This window comes from Tympanuchus pallidicinctus, unplaced genomic scaffold (genome assembly GCF_026119805.1).
Source record: "Tympanuchus pallidicinctus isolate F22 unplaced genomic scaffold, pur_lepc_1.0 scaffold15, whole genome shotgun sequence".
In the NCBI taxonomy this organism is placed as follows: Eukaryota; Metazoa; Chordata; class Aves; order Galliformes; family Phasianidae; genus Tympanuchus; species Tympanuchus pallidicinctus.
The window spans coordinates 12,566,998-12,580,351 of NW_026294669.1; the positions used below are offsets into that span (position 1 = coordinate 12,566,998).

Genomic DNA, 13,354 nt, shown 5'->3' on the forward strand with positions numbered 1-13,354 from the left:
TTTGTGTGCAACTCTTAAGACTATGATTCAGGTCATATGGCTGTTTCTAAAACTGATCCTCTGCTCTTATGTGTGTCACAAACTGCTCTCTACAAGGAGAGTTTAAGTAGGCTTGTACTGTTCTGCCTAGAGAAGAGATCTAGGCAGAGTTGTGCAGTGAGGAAGAGCTTGAAGGATGTGAATAATAAACAGCTATTTGCTGCTTCTCACAAGTCAAATCTTACACAGCATCAAAATGGGTATCATTAGATGATATAAAGGTGAAATATAAAGGAAAAGAACAAAAAGTCATACATGAAGCCTTAAGGTGCAGATTGGTGGAAGCTAGCCAGGTGGTCAGTGAGATGCTCTTAAACTCACTTCATCAGCATTGTTGACCCAAAATGAAGTCTGGAGAGAGGTAATCATTTTAAGATTGAGAAGCTGAAGCTCCTTACTGTTTTAAAAACATTCTTTTTCCTGTGGGCAACTCTTTCTACCTCAATTTTTCAATGTAGAAATGTCATAGCTGTGCTCATCGCAAAGTATGCTGGAATCTGTGCATTTTATTAGGTAATGATTCTTTCTGCACAGCGTTTTCTCTTTCTGCATGGCAGTGGGTCAGTGGGCGCATGGATCTGGCTCTGTATGGATGACAAACAATGGAAGGTACAGCCTAGGAGAAATTCAAGCAGCCTCTCAATTAAAAAATAAATGAAATGGGTAGGAATATGCAGGTGCTGAGAACTTGGCCACACTGTTGAGAAGCTCTGGGATTTCCCTTTCAGCAATTGTTTGGAATGCCAGATTTTTGAACTGGAAATACTAGCTTCAGTCCAGAAGCTGAGTTGGTTGTTTACAGTAGCTGGCATCCCATTCAGTTAATAAATAGAGGAATGTGGGCTCATGAGATACTGCAGCTCAGGAGTTGTCATGGATATTCAGAAAATCATGCCAGAAAGTCATTAAACTTCAGTCCAGAAACAGTCATTTTCCAGCACTTCATCATATGGCACAGATGTTCCCTTTGGGCTGCGCAAGGCTCTTATAGCAGATGGACCCCTTGGTGTACAGCAGCAAGGGCTGAGGTGTTGCCGGCAGCTTGAAAGCATGGGTTCACTTATGTAATACTCTTACTATGTCTAATGGGACAAACTCTGCTTTGCAGTTTTAGTCACAAAGGAGAAAATTTTGTTTCCAGAAGTTCTGAAGAGATGAGATCGGGCATGGTTTCTCATACCAGCTCCTCCAAATTCTCTAAAGAAACCTTCTTTAGAAGCCCTGACTGCAATTGTGATAGCCTGCAGCAGACAACTGTAGTGAGGAAAAAAAAACTGGCTTTGTTTCCTATGAGTTCCAATGAGTTCTCGTTAAACTAGTCCGGTCTGCCTCTCAAGATGGTGCTAGGTGAATTTTGCTTCCATCAGGGTTTTGAGAGAGAAGGAATAAACACATCCTTAATAAAGACATTGGTTTCATTAATGCTTTTGAACTTCTCAACCTGCATCGCAATGGACATGCTGTTTGGGTTGTCCATTGACAGAGAAATCCGTTAAAGACCCTGGACTTCTCACATGATTCTACCCTCCCAGCTTTGTCTGAAAAAGCTTAAAGCTGTTGACTTTTTGATAGTAAAGTTTAACTGGACAGAGGTAGGACTAAGGAAAATGGAGAAGCATGATACACCCATTTTTGTATTGTTTAAAGTTACACTATTTTTGCTTATGTATTTGAGACTTGATAATCTTGGGATTAAGAAAGGCAGTTATCTGTTGAACCTGTCGTTCGTAAATGAACTATGAAGGTAGTGAGAGCCTCCTTTTCTTTAGGCACAGATCCCTATGAATGCATAAATACATTCATTGCTGTCTGCTATGGGTACTTAATCTGATTGCTGCAGTTAGTGTTGATTTTACGCTGATGAAGCTTTCACTTTGTTGTCCTATCTTTACTTGGCTGGCACCCTGCCCTCACTATAGCAAATACTGACAGTACTTGTCAAGGACAACAGTGAGACCTTCTCTTCCCTTAAACAGCCTAAGGGAAACAAACAAACAAACAAACAAAAAAAGAAAAAAGAAAAAAAACAACAACAAAAAAAAACACCACCAAGAATGAAACACAAAGCTCAAAAAAAGAACAGGATTTGTGCTAAATCCATTGTGGTGCATGGTGATGGTGTGTCTTGCAGAGCATCCTGGGAATTCCAGGGATTTGCAATTAGGAAAGCAAACTTGACCTCAGACATCTCCTTACAAATCCTGACAGTGTTCATCACTGAAGCATCAGCAGGCGGACACAAACACACACTGCTATTGCCATCCTTATTAAACCAAGATCTATCTGCATATTTCAATTCTCCTAGCAAATACAAGTGGAGAAAACAGTATGTGGTATACATAATAATTACTGCAATGGGATTGGCATTAACAGTTTACTTCGTTAGGGAGAGGCATACTGAGTTGATTCATGAGTTTTCATCTCTGTGCTACTTGAGTTATAGAGCACAAAGAAGTGGAGGAAAGTAGTGTCTTTCATTCCGTACCCTTTTATCCTTGCCCATGTTTTATCTGTGAAAGTTCCTCATATTTTCTAAATAAATTAGCTTCAAGTGTTCTTTTTTTCTTGCCAAATAGAGGCGACCTTTTAAATCCTGCTTTTTTACATACTTAGTTTGTAGATTCCATTAGATTTTATTATCAGTTTTTACTTGTAAGAAATAATAATTTCTGACTTTTTCCTTCTTTTCTTCTAGTACTGAACTTAATATTCATGTGTTGTACTGTCAAAATGGATTTTTGGGAAATTAATTACTATTACAGGTGAAGCAGGTTAGAATAAATCCGATAAAAGTACAAACTCTTTTTGCATTTCCCAGATTTATTCTAAGATTTAATATATGCCCTACAGCCAAAACCTAACTTTATATGACTTTTAAAAATTGATCATGCAAATGAGAAAAAAACCTATTTAGTTATGCCCAGTGAGTTTTAATTGTTTACTACAGTCCCAAGGTAGGACTGAAAAAGTAAGCACATGATATAACATTCACTAGCCCATAAATATCTGCAGTGCAAGTCATAAGGAATTTAAAAAAATAAAATAAAATAAAATAAAAAATCTCATCCATTCTTATTCTCTCTACTGTTTCTGTTTTCAGTATTTAGTGTCTTTTCTGCGGAAATGATAATTATTTCACAGCTCAATTTTTTTTTTCCTCTTTCCAAAAGTTCCTCATCCTCTAAACATTTCCCTTTTTGGTTTTATAACAATGAGTCATACCTTTTAGATCCCACTCCTTGAATTTGGCCAGTGATCAAAACCAAGACAAGTTGATGACGTTAAAAAAAAAAAAAAAAAAAAAAAAAAAGGATGTCATTCTTCCCCTTTAATTTTATTTTTCTTATTATTATTATTATTAAATGTGTATTTTAGATGTGTATTTAGATAATTAAGATGTGTATTTTAATTTTGCCAGTCTATAACATTGTCAGTAGAGTGTTTGAAACAGCACACCTCCAGATGCTGGAATACATGGATATTTTATTTTAATTATTCCACTGAAATGCTATGGGGTCAGATAATTCAGGTTAAAGTGTGTCTGATCTTGTGTCAGTTCTTTGGATGATTATCTTTCTCCTCTCTTTTTGTCTGTCTTACCTCTTTCAAATGTAGGCTCCAGTGGACATGTTTACAAATAGCACTAAGAGCACTGAAGATCCTTTCTGTTTCTATTTTAATGAAAGAAATGGAGGACAGGATTTTAAAGAATTTCCCCTTCTCCTTCTTATTTTGGTTCTTTCTAAACACTGATCATTTGTTCTATGTGTTGCAAGTTCAGTATTGTCGGAAATTGCTCTTTTTCATTGAATTTTCCTTAGAAAATTTTACTTTTTCCTTTTTATTAAAAACAAAGCAAAGTAATGGTAAGGGAAGGGAAGGGAGGAATTCTTTAATCCAAACTATGCTATGTGATGGGAAAACAAAAACAACAAAGTATGTTAATGACTTGCTTGTAAGGATAAATATGCATTGGAAAAGAAAAAAAGGTGGGCAGGGGAATACATGTGTTCTGTGCAGATGAGGAATCCCTTGGTATCTTTTCCCTGCTGTATGTTTCTACATCACTAATTAAACATGCAAACATATGAATGAATGAAACCATAGAAGGTTGCTCATTCTGGGGTGTGTGTCTTGGAAATCCACTCAACAGCACACTAGTTTTAGGATGAAAGGGTAGTGTTTTCAGTAAAACTGAGCACGATTTAAGTAAATGAAATCAATTTGAGCCACCCCAAAATCTGAGTGTCAGATTTTAAATCCCTGAAGTTCTGCAAAACATCCCCACACCTTCTCTGGTTTAAAGGAAGTTCTCTGTAAAATAAGCAATCACGCTGTAAGTTGCTACCTCTGAAGAAGAGGCAATTTTCTGTCCTTTGTCTATAATATGAAAAAAAAGTTAATATTCAGTTTATTTGGATGATATAATGAATTGATTTTGCTTATCCTGAGTAAATTTTAAAGATTTTTGTTTTCCCTGACTTTGTTTCATACATGCAGCTCCATCTGCAGAAAACAATGATTTGAGACCACTAATAGTACACCAGTCTGTAGATATACTGTGTTTCAGAGCAAAATAGGTTCTTCAGACTCATATGCTGCATTCGTATCCTACATCTGAATTGAGGATATGCTGTAAGTTAACTTAGTCCTGTTCTTTTCTAGATAAATTTGACTATTTATTTTTTTATTTTTCATGAAAAATAAGAAAATAGTGTTGACTTCAAATCTCTATTATGTGCTGTCAGCATAGGGTAACTAAAATCTGATCCTTGAAATGTGTTTAATAAATGCCGTAAGGGCTAATTACCAAAACTAGAACAGCTCTCATAGATTCTTTCCTGTATCTGTGTGACCCATATATGTAGATATAGGAAGATGATGAAGTTGGAGATACTTACCTTTTGTATTTGATATGAAGTGGAGAGCCTCTCCATTAATGCTGCAGAAAGGCTTTCTCACTGATTGAGGCCCCTGTATAGAAAGAAGGCAGCTGGAAGGTTGATAGAGGGCTTTTGAAGTGCCATTTGAAATCCAACTGGCACGTGACATTAAGTTTTTAGGGGGACCTAAGTAGTGTTTGCTCCCACTGTTAATCATGCAGTGTGCAACCTTATGCTTTATTAAAGGCTAACTGTGTGTATATATATATATATATATATAGTAAAATACCCTGTCCTTGTTTGTTTGTTTGTTTGATTTTTGCAGATCGCTTTTCTGCTTTTGCTTTGTAAAATGATGAATTCTAAATGGAACAGCTGTCTGTACAGGATGGTTTATTTGTCTTTTTTTTTTTTTTTTTTTTTTTTTTTTAAGTTTTCAGATTTATTCGTATAAAAACCTGTCTGCTGATGCCAAGCCGAACTGTCAGCACATTTACCTCTATTAAAATGTAGGTGTTCTGACAACAAAGCAAAGAAATGCTGAAAAAATGCCTTTTATCTAGGCATGGATAACAGGCTTTTTTTCCTTGCACTTGCATCAGTCCCTGAACAGCCTCCTCCCACAGTTCTGATGTACCTGTGGGCAGTTAGCCTCAATTTCAGATCTACTGAATTTTGGTCTCATGGTGGTATTCAAGTGTAGAAACTGAGAACCGAATTGTCCAACAGTAGCAGGTGCTTATTTTAAAAGTTTTGTTATTAAAGTTTTGTAAATCTCAGGAATAAGAAAAAACCATCTTTGTGCCACATTATTCTAATGATCCAAAATGCTCTTCTTTAGCTAATTTTATATCTATTAAGTATGGTACAGTAAATGACTTCTAGCACAGAAGAGAAAAGTCCTTTGTTCATGTTACTCTCGTTCTTTTTGTACTCTTATCTTAACATAATATATTTAGAGAAGAAAATAGAGATGACTTTAAAATTTTAAAAATGAAGTATGCCACAACAGTTTTTTAAAGTTGTAGAGTTTTCTAAAGCTGAATGAAGAGGGAGAACTTGGGAAGTACAGTACAGTAAGGAGAATGTGCTCTGAGTTAAAACAGATCTGGAAAGCATTAATTCTTTGCTGCTTATGTTAATATAGTGTAGAAACCAAGAGAAAAGAAAGAAACAACACAAGTTTTGAGGCTTACTATTTCATAATTCTCTCTTCTGCTTTGAGTAGTTCTCTTTAGTTAAGGAGATCTAGCTCACAATATTGCCACAAATGGGTATCAAGAGAAAAACAGCTTCTTTTGGGGTACCTTCTTTTCTAATGCAGTCTAGTCTTCATTTGTTTTCTCTTTGGTAAATCCCTGAGGTTATTATACTTTGTCAGTGTAGGATTTTTTTGCTTTCATCTTACCTTTCCCTTTCAAATACTCGCTTGGAATTCCCTTGCATCCATTTCTTATACCCGAAATGTACATTGGCAAGGAATTCAAATCCGCCATTCCACAGAGTAAGGCAAAAAGCTGTGTTCTTGTCATTGGTCTGAATCTTCTGAATTTAGTGGGAAGACACTATCATGGCAAAAGTAGATTGTTGTGATAACATCATGAGTTTCATGGTACGTGAATGCTAACTATATAAAATCATCACTGTTAATATTCCATGTTGTTGGTTTTACATGAAATAGCCACTGCCCTGAAATAAGAAAACATGCTGAAAGGATGGGAATTGTCAACAATTTAAAGCAAATGCTGCATATGCTGCATTAGAAAAGATGCTTCTCACTTTTGTATCTTTTCTTGTTACAGTATTATTGAGTTGCCTCAAAATGATACAAATTGAGTATCTTAATATTGGAAGCATGCCCTCTGGCATGTGGTTTTCGTGGTTTTTTTTTTTCTTTTTTTTTTTATGGTGGATTTTTCTTCCTCTCAGATTTTTCTTTTCTTTTTTTTTCCTTTCCTTTTCCTTTTTTTTCATTTTTTTTTTTTTTCTTTTCTTTTCTTTTTTTTCCCCTCTATATTTGGGAGGAATACAGAGTGGTATAGTCAGGATGTGTTGTGCCGATTGTAAAAAAAATCTGTGCAGTGCTTATTGAAAGTACCAGCTTTATTTCCAGTCAAGTGTAGAAATACATAGAATCCCTTCAGCCTTCCCACTCAGGTAATTTTGCCATTGTTATTTCTTCCTCGTTCCTATCAAAGGGCCAAATTTTGCCTTCTCATATCTATGTGGCTTGTGCTTTGAATTTAAAAGAAGCACATACATTTTTTTGGAGATGTTTTATCTACAGATAGTGAATGCTTTTGTGCAGGCCTTGCTTAATGCTCCCTTAGATGGCTAACGTATGTGTTTTCTAGCTTGACTGAAGGAAGCAAAATTTTATTTGGCTCATTCATTTATTTGAGAAGACTCATTCACCATGAGATACTTTATGAATTAATCTGGAATCTGGAAGATCAGAGTCCCTGGACTGTCATAACTTGTTTTAGACAAGTCATTAAATTTCAAAGTGTTCTATTTATCATGTTAACAAAAAATCAGCCAATTTCTGTGCTCCTTTCAGTTACAAATAGGTCAGAAGCTGCTTGATGCAAATTTTTGTCTATGGAACTTTCTATGATACTACTGTGATCTTTGCTAGAATTGCTTAATTTCACTAAAATGCAAATATGAATCTAAACTTTAAATATATATGTATTTGAATGCTTCAACATAATGATCCAGAACAATAAGCAAATAAAACAACCTATGATTTATCATGTCCTGATTAATTTTAATCATAGTTATTTCTTAATTTAGACCTCTCCGATAATTAGGGTAAATTTTGCTTCTAATGAGGACACAACTGCTTGCTTAGAGTGGGATTATGGTAATTATTAGAGTTGCAGAGAAATTTGTTCCATAAGCTCTTAGAGGGGTTAGTTATCTGACCAAAACCAAGATCAGTATGGTTGGTGCTAATTAAAGCAAATAGACTAAGGAATAAAAAAGATTTAATTGTGAATTTATGAATATCATTAAAAGCTTACATGGCTAGTTTAACTTGTGTTATGCATTGTTGGGGGAAGAAAGAGCATCTGCATTCATAAGACAAACAGAAATGAGAAGTGACCTTCAATTTTGTAAAGCCTTTATAAGGAAGTTGTTTTAATGGAATAAATGTGGCTAAGCCTCTGATGTGGGCCTTTGGCAAACCATAAATGATGAGTAATTAGCTCTACTGTGTGGGGTTAATTAATAAGAGATAGCTTAAAAATAAGCAGAAAATATGTTTGTCCAATACACTAGTAATGTAAATTACGATGATAATAAATTGCTGGTATTTTTTTATCTCTTTGTAGAGGTTTATAAATGTCAGCCATTTCTTGTCTTCAGCACCCTTATGACATGAATATAGCTACTTCTCTTTTGCAGGTGACACAAATGCATGTTTATCACCAAAGAGCTGGTAGAAGTGAAGGCAATATGCTGAGGGCAAAGGCAGGCATGACCAGAGTGTAAACGTGAGCAAATATCTCTTCCAGGCAGAATTTATATATAGGTAGATATGTCACTGTAAAGCTGTTGAGCCACAGTATTTCTTCTTCAGCCTCTGGGAAAAAGCAGATGGGAAGGTGCTGTTTTGAGAGATCTTGCACCATCCGGTCCTCCCTGTGAAATCCCATAGGCTGCTCTTGCTTCTTCAGAAATGACCCATAGCTTAATATCTTCTCCATTACCAAGAGGAGATGCAACAGCAGAAGGGCTACTTCAGCTGTCACTTTACTGGCTAGATGATTCCCCAGCATACAATTGAAAACCAAAATTTCATCCTTTCTCAGATTACCCTGTCAGGATGAGCGAAGTCAACAGCTTTGCTCATCCCTTCTGTCCTTTAAAGTGTCTGAATAAAAATCCTGAGAAATGGTGTACAGTACAGACTAACAGACAAGTTGGAGTTTTAGATGCAAGTTCTTACTTCCCTTGCAGTTCAGCTCAGGTTCACCCTCACAGTTTTCACCCAGTTCCTTACAATATTGCTAGAAACTCCTTGATGAGCAGGAAAACTAGGCCTACATTTACCTTCTCTTTCCTCATTCTATATTTGAGCCCAATAATTAGTGGAAGCTATAAAGTTGATTTTTATAAAAGCAGTGTACCTTATAATTGCCTCAGTAGATGTTACTGATAATTTTAGTAACATATTCTCGTCTTGAATTTCTTATGTCTCTAATATTTGAATAATAAATAATGACTGTATTGATTAAGCAATAATAAAAATGGAATAATCTTTCGCTTGATATTTTATCCGTGTAATTATATGACCACTAGTGACATGCCAGTTTTCTGTTTCCACACAAGTGTGCTTTAATTGTCAGGATTCTCAAAGAAATGTGTTGAAGGACACAATTAAAGACAACGTGCACAGTTAAATGCAAAAAAATGTTTGCTTGGGATGAGATAATCTGCAAGAAAGTCAGATCTTCAGCTGGTACAAGCCGAAGTAGCTTCATTGACTTTGTCTCTTGCTAATGTTGTTGAAAAATCTGGGCTATAAAAATGATTTTGAAGTTCTGTTTACAGCCAAGCAGACCCTAATGAAATGCTGACATGCGTGAGATGGATTGATTGTCTGTTTTCTATCTACCCATCACAATTGAATCAGTGATATAAATAAGTTACTCAACATACAGTGTAAAAGAGATTATCTAACATACAGTAAGGGGAAAAAAAACTAAAAGGGAAGAAAAGATGAACAATGCAATAAGCTCTGTTACCACATAGGCTGGTGTAACTCCATTATTCTGCCTGCATTTACACTGTTGTTGTTCAGATCAGCATTCACCTCTTGTCTTAGAAATTGAATTTTTGTTTTTGTTTTTGCTCACATCCCAAGTTGCATGCTGCTATGCCACTTTTTTCTTTTAATAATTTGTTTTGTAATAATTCTTTGGAGGCATACCAACTGAAACAAGGAAGAGAGAATACAAAACTCGTAATTGAAGCATATTTTCCCCTTCACTTTAGAGATTTCCATGAGATTTGTATTACCACAAAATGTAATGCAGCCTAATTTCAATAACAATTCCTGTTTAATGAGAAAACTGGGGATTCTTCTTTGAAACAAGATTTCAGGAGCATTTTCACCTGTTATTTGTACTCTTTTGCTCTCACATTGTGGCACTTTTTGCTGAAAGCGGAGACAAGTTGAATATTTTTTTGGATCTTTACTTTCTTATTGACTTTATGAAACATTGTTGTCTTTAGTGCTTGCATTCGAAGTGAATCAAAAATTAGAGGAATAGTAATTATTTCAGGTACTACACAGCAATGCAGCTCTGGGAAACTCTTCCATGAATGGGGAAGAGGGACAGTTCTTTTTGTGTGTTTTGTGTGTGTTTTATTTTTAATGAAATATTTACAATTAATTACATTTTAAAAATTGTCTTTAATTAGATGTTTGCCTAACTACTGTGAACATGGAGGAAAATGTTCTCAGTCCTGGACCACCTTTTACTGCGACTGTAATGACACGAGTTATATGGGGGCAACCTGTCATAACTGTAAGTAAACCCACGTGTTCAATGTTTTCTACTACGGCTGGTATCTCAAAGTGAGTGTAAGTCAGAGAGGAGTTTTATGAAAGATAATCATATATCATAGGATGCTATATGCTGTGACATAGCTATACCAGGTCAAGGATTGGTCTAGGAGTACCCACAGAAATCCACTTGTACATATGTTTATTTATGGACAAATATTTTGGAGAAAACAAAATCTAATTATTTTAACTGTTTTCCACATTCTTTCCTACTTTGTATATTGATTTGGGAAATCTTGCATTCATTTATATTATATATGCATCACTGGCATGTTGGTCATTAGATTTTCTCACTGGGTGATGTATGAGGGGAAATGGCCTCAAGTTGCTCCAGGGAAGGTGTTTAGGTTGGATATCAAGAAAAACTTTACAGAAAGGGTTGTTAAGCATTGGGATAGGCATCCAAGGGAGGTGGTTGAGTCACCATCCCCGGATGTGTTTAAAAACCCTTTGGATGTGGTGCTTAGGGACATTATTTAGCAGAGTCTTGTTAGATTTAGGGTAGTGTGATTAAGTTGTGGTTGAATTTGATGATCTTGAGGGCCTTTTCCAGCCTGAGCAATTATGTGACTATGTTTCATTGAATTTAGCTAGGCTAAGATGGGTGATGTTTATCTCTTGTTGGGATTTTAAGTTAATTTTGGCACCAGTAATGAATATCTGATATAAAAATTATTCGCTTTTTGTTAGTCTGTCTTCTATTGTTATTCTGCACCAAACGTGTAGGCCAGTAGAGGGTATATGTGCCATCTTTCTTATATGTTATCTTGAAGCTCAGATTGCAAGCATTTTGGTGAATGATTTAGATTGCTGCTATTAGGAAGGATACAGGATCTGAAATGCTGGCAGTACATGAAGCATGCAGCTACTGAAATCCATGGCAGTGAGTATTAAGGTGATTGAAAAACTTTAAGAAATGTACCAAATGCAGCACACTGGTAATTCTAACAAAACATATTCTAACAAAACAGAAAGGAGAAAATGGAATAACATCAGTTCATAAAGCAAACTAAAAGAAAAAAGCAACAACAGCAACAAAAAGCCAAAATGAATGCAAAACTGGAGAAAAAGGGGTGTTATAAGTTCTACAGTTCTAAGAATACAGCTGTAATCTCTCCAGGTGTTTGCTGAACACTCAGGGGGCAGACTGGGTAACATTGATAAGATATTAATTTTTCTGTTAAGATAAAAAGTAGAGGAGGAGATATTCAGTGGTATGAAGCTAAGAATATTGGCAACTGTACTCTAATTCAGGAGATCCTAATTATTTGCTAATTAATAATGACATCATTTGTGGTGTGGAGTCTGTAGTAAATGGAAGAGGTAGTTGAGAGGTCTATTTATAGATTTGCCTTCCAAGCTGAGAGCACCTGACCACTACATTGTAAGTACAAAGCAAGCTAAGCAGTACAAAAATCATCTGGATTATACCAAGTCAGATTGAAGGATGTGAAGAAAAAAGAGTTTATAGTTTGGAAAAGAGGAGTTACTGTTTGCCCAATGTTTCTGTTGTTCCAAAAAGCATGTGAGATCACTGTGGCTTGTGTCTGAAGGAGGAGACCATATTTATTGCTCAGGGCTGGTTCTTGGCTAGTTTTCCATACAAACATTCATATAGAGTTAGTAAAGCCTCTTCTATGAACTCATGTATTTGCTGTCCCTCAGCTCTAAAGGCACACAGAGATCTGCAGTTATTTAAGGTTTACTGATGTAAAAACTGCTCTGAAAAGTTTCTTGAGAAGATCTATGTTAAGACTTTACAGCAGATCAAGCTGTGCACACGTGATATGCAGCTATTCAGCTGCTGAGCTTATTTACAACCACATTAACAACTAATTTGATTCCAGCTGGATTGTGGAGCCAGCGGTCCTGTAAGCCAAGCAACACTGATAAACAGCAACATTAAACCAGAGGAATGCATTCATTTGCTTGAGATGTCTGATGAAATCATTTCAAAGCCAGTGGGCAAATGTTGGCTGCTGATAAGGCACCTACAGAACAAGAGACATTATCGCTTTCAGCTGATAGTGGTTGACATACAGGAGTAGCTTGTAGCAGGGTGAATGAAAGTCTCAGATCTGATCACTATACCAGTACTATACCAGAATATCCTCACTATATAGGCAACTCCTCCAATCATGTTATTCAGTGTAGTTCTGTCAAAAGCAAGCATCTAATTTCCAAGTTTTGAAACATTATCTCAACAGGTTTTGATTTTTACTACAACATGAAAGCTAACAGGCCTGAAATTGAACTAGAAACATTTTATTTTTTTACTTATTTGTACAAAACTGCCCTTCAGACATAAGTTTGCACAGAAACAGTGGAAAGATTTAAATGACAATCTGCTGCAAATCGAAATTAGTGTGAGTAGTATCATTGTCAGCTGTATTTCCTCTCTTCTAGAGTTGCATCAGTGTGATTTTTTTTTTACCTGTCACTGATACGAGAAGGCAAGCCTGTAAGAAGTTTGTCTTGGTTTCAGGAAGAACTGCATCATGCATATTTACAAATCAGAATTAAATGGTTTATGTTTTATCAGCTCTGACTGGGGGATCTTACCATTTAAGAAGGGATATCTGAAGATATATTGACCCTGACTGTATGCCTTCATTTGTAAAATTGTGAGTGATATATTTCATGTTCAATAATTAAGCAATCTCAGTGGTTTCTTCCAAGAATTCATGGGATGCACTGGATCCCACTGTGAGGAACAGCTGATAGTATAGATTATCCCTGCTCCAAAGAGTTTTTCCTTTATGTTTTTGAGGGCAGAAAACATCCTGATGCATAGGATGGAGTATCAGAAAGTCTTCATCAGCATCATGTGCAGTGATTTTAGTCTACCAGGTAC

At 35.9% G+C, this 13,354-nt stretch overlaps 1 protein-coding gene across 2 annotated transcripts in view; it reads left to right on the forward strand.

Moving 5' to 3' along the window:
* CNTNAP5 (contactin associated protein family member 5) overlaps positions 1–13,354 on the forward strand; it is a 263,012-nt gene that overhangs the window by 146,461 nt on the left and 103,197 nt on the right. For both annotated transcript variants that reach the window (XM_052675060.1, XM_052675061.1), the window contains one exon: positions 10,356–10,462. In XM_052675060.1, the coding sequence (XP_052531020.1) occupies positions 10,356–10,462 (107 nt within the window). The remainder of the gene's footprint in view (positions 1–10,355; positions 10,463–13,354) is intronic.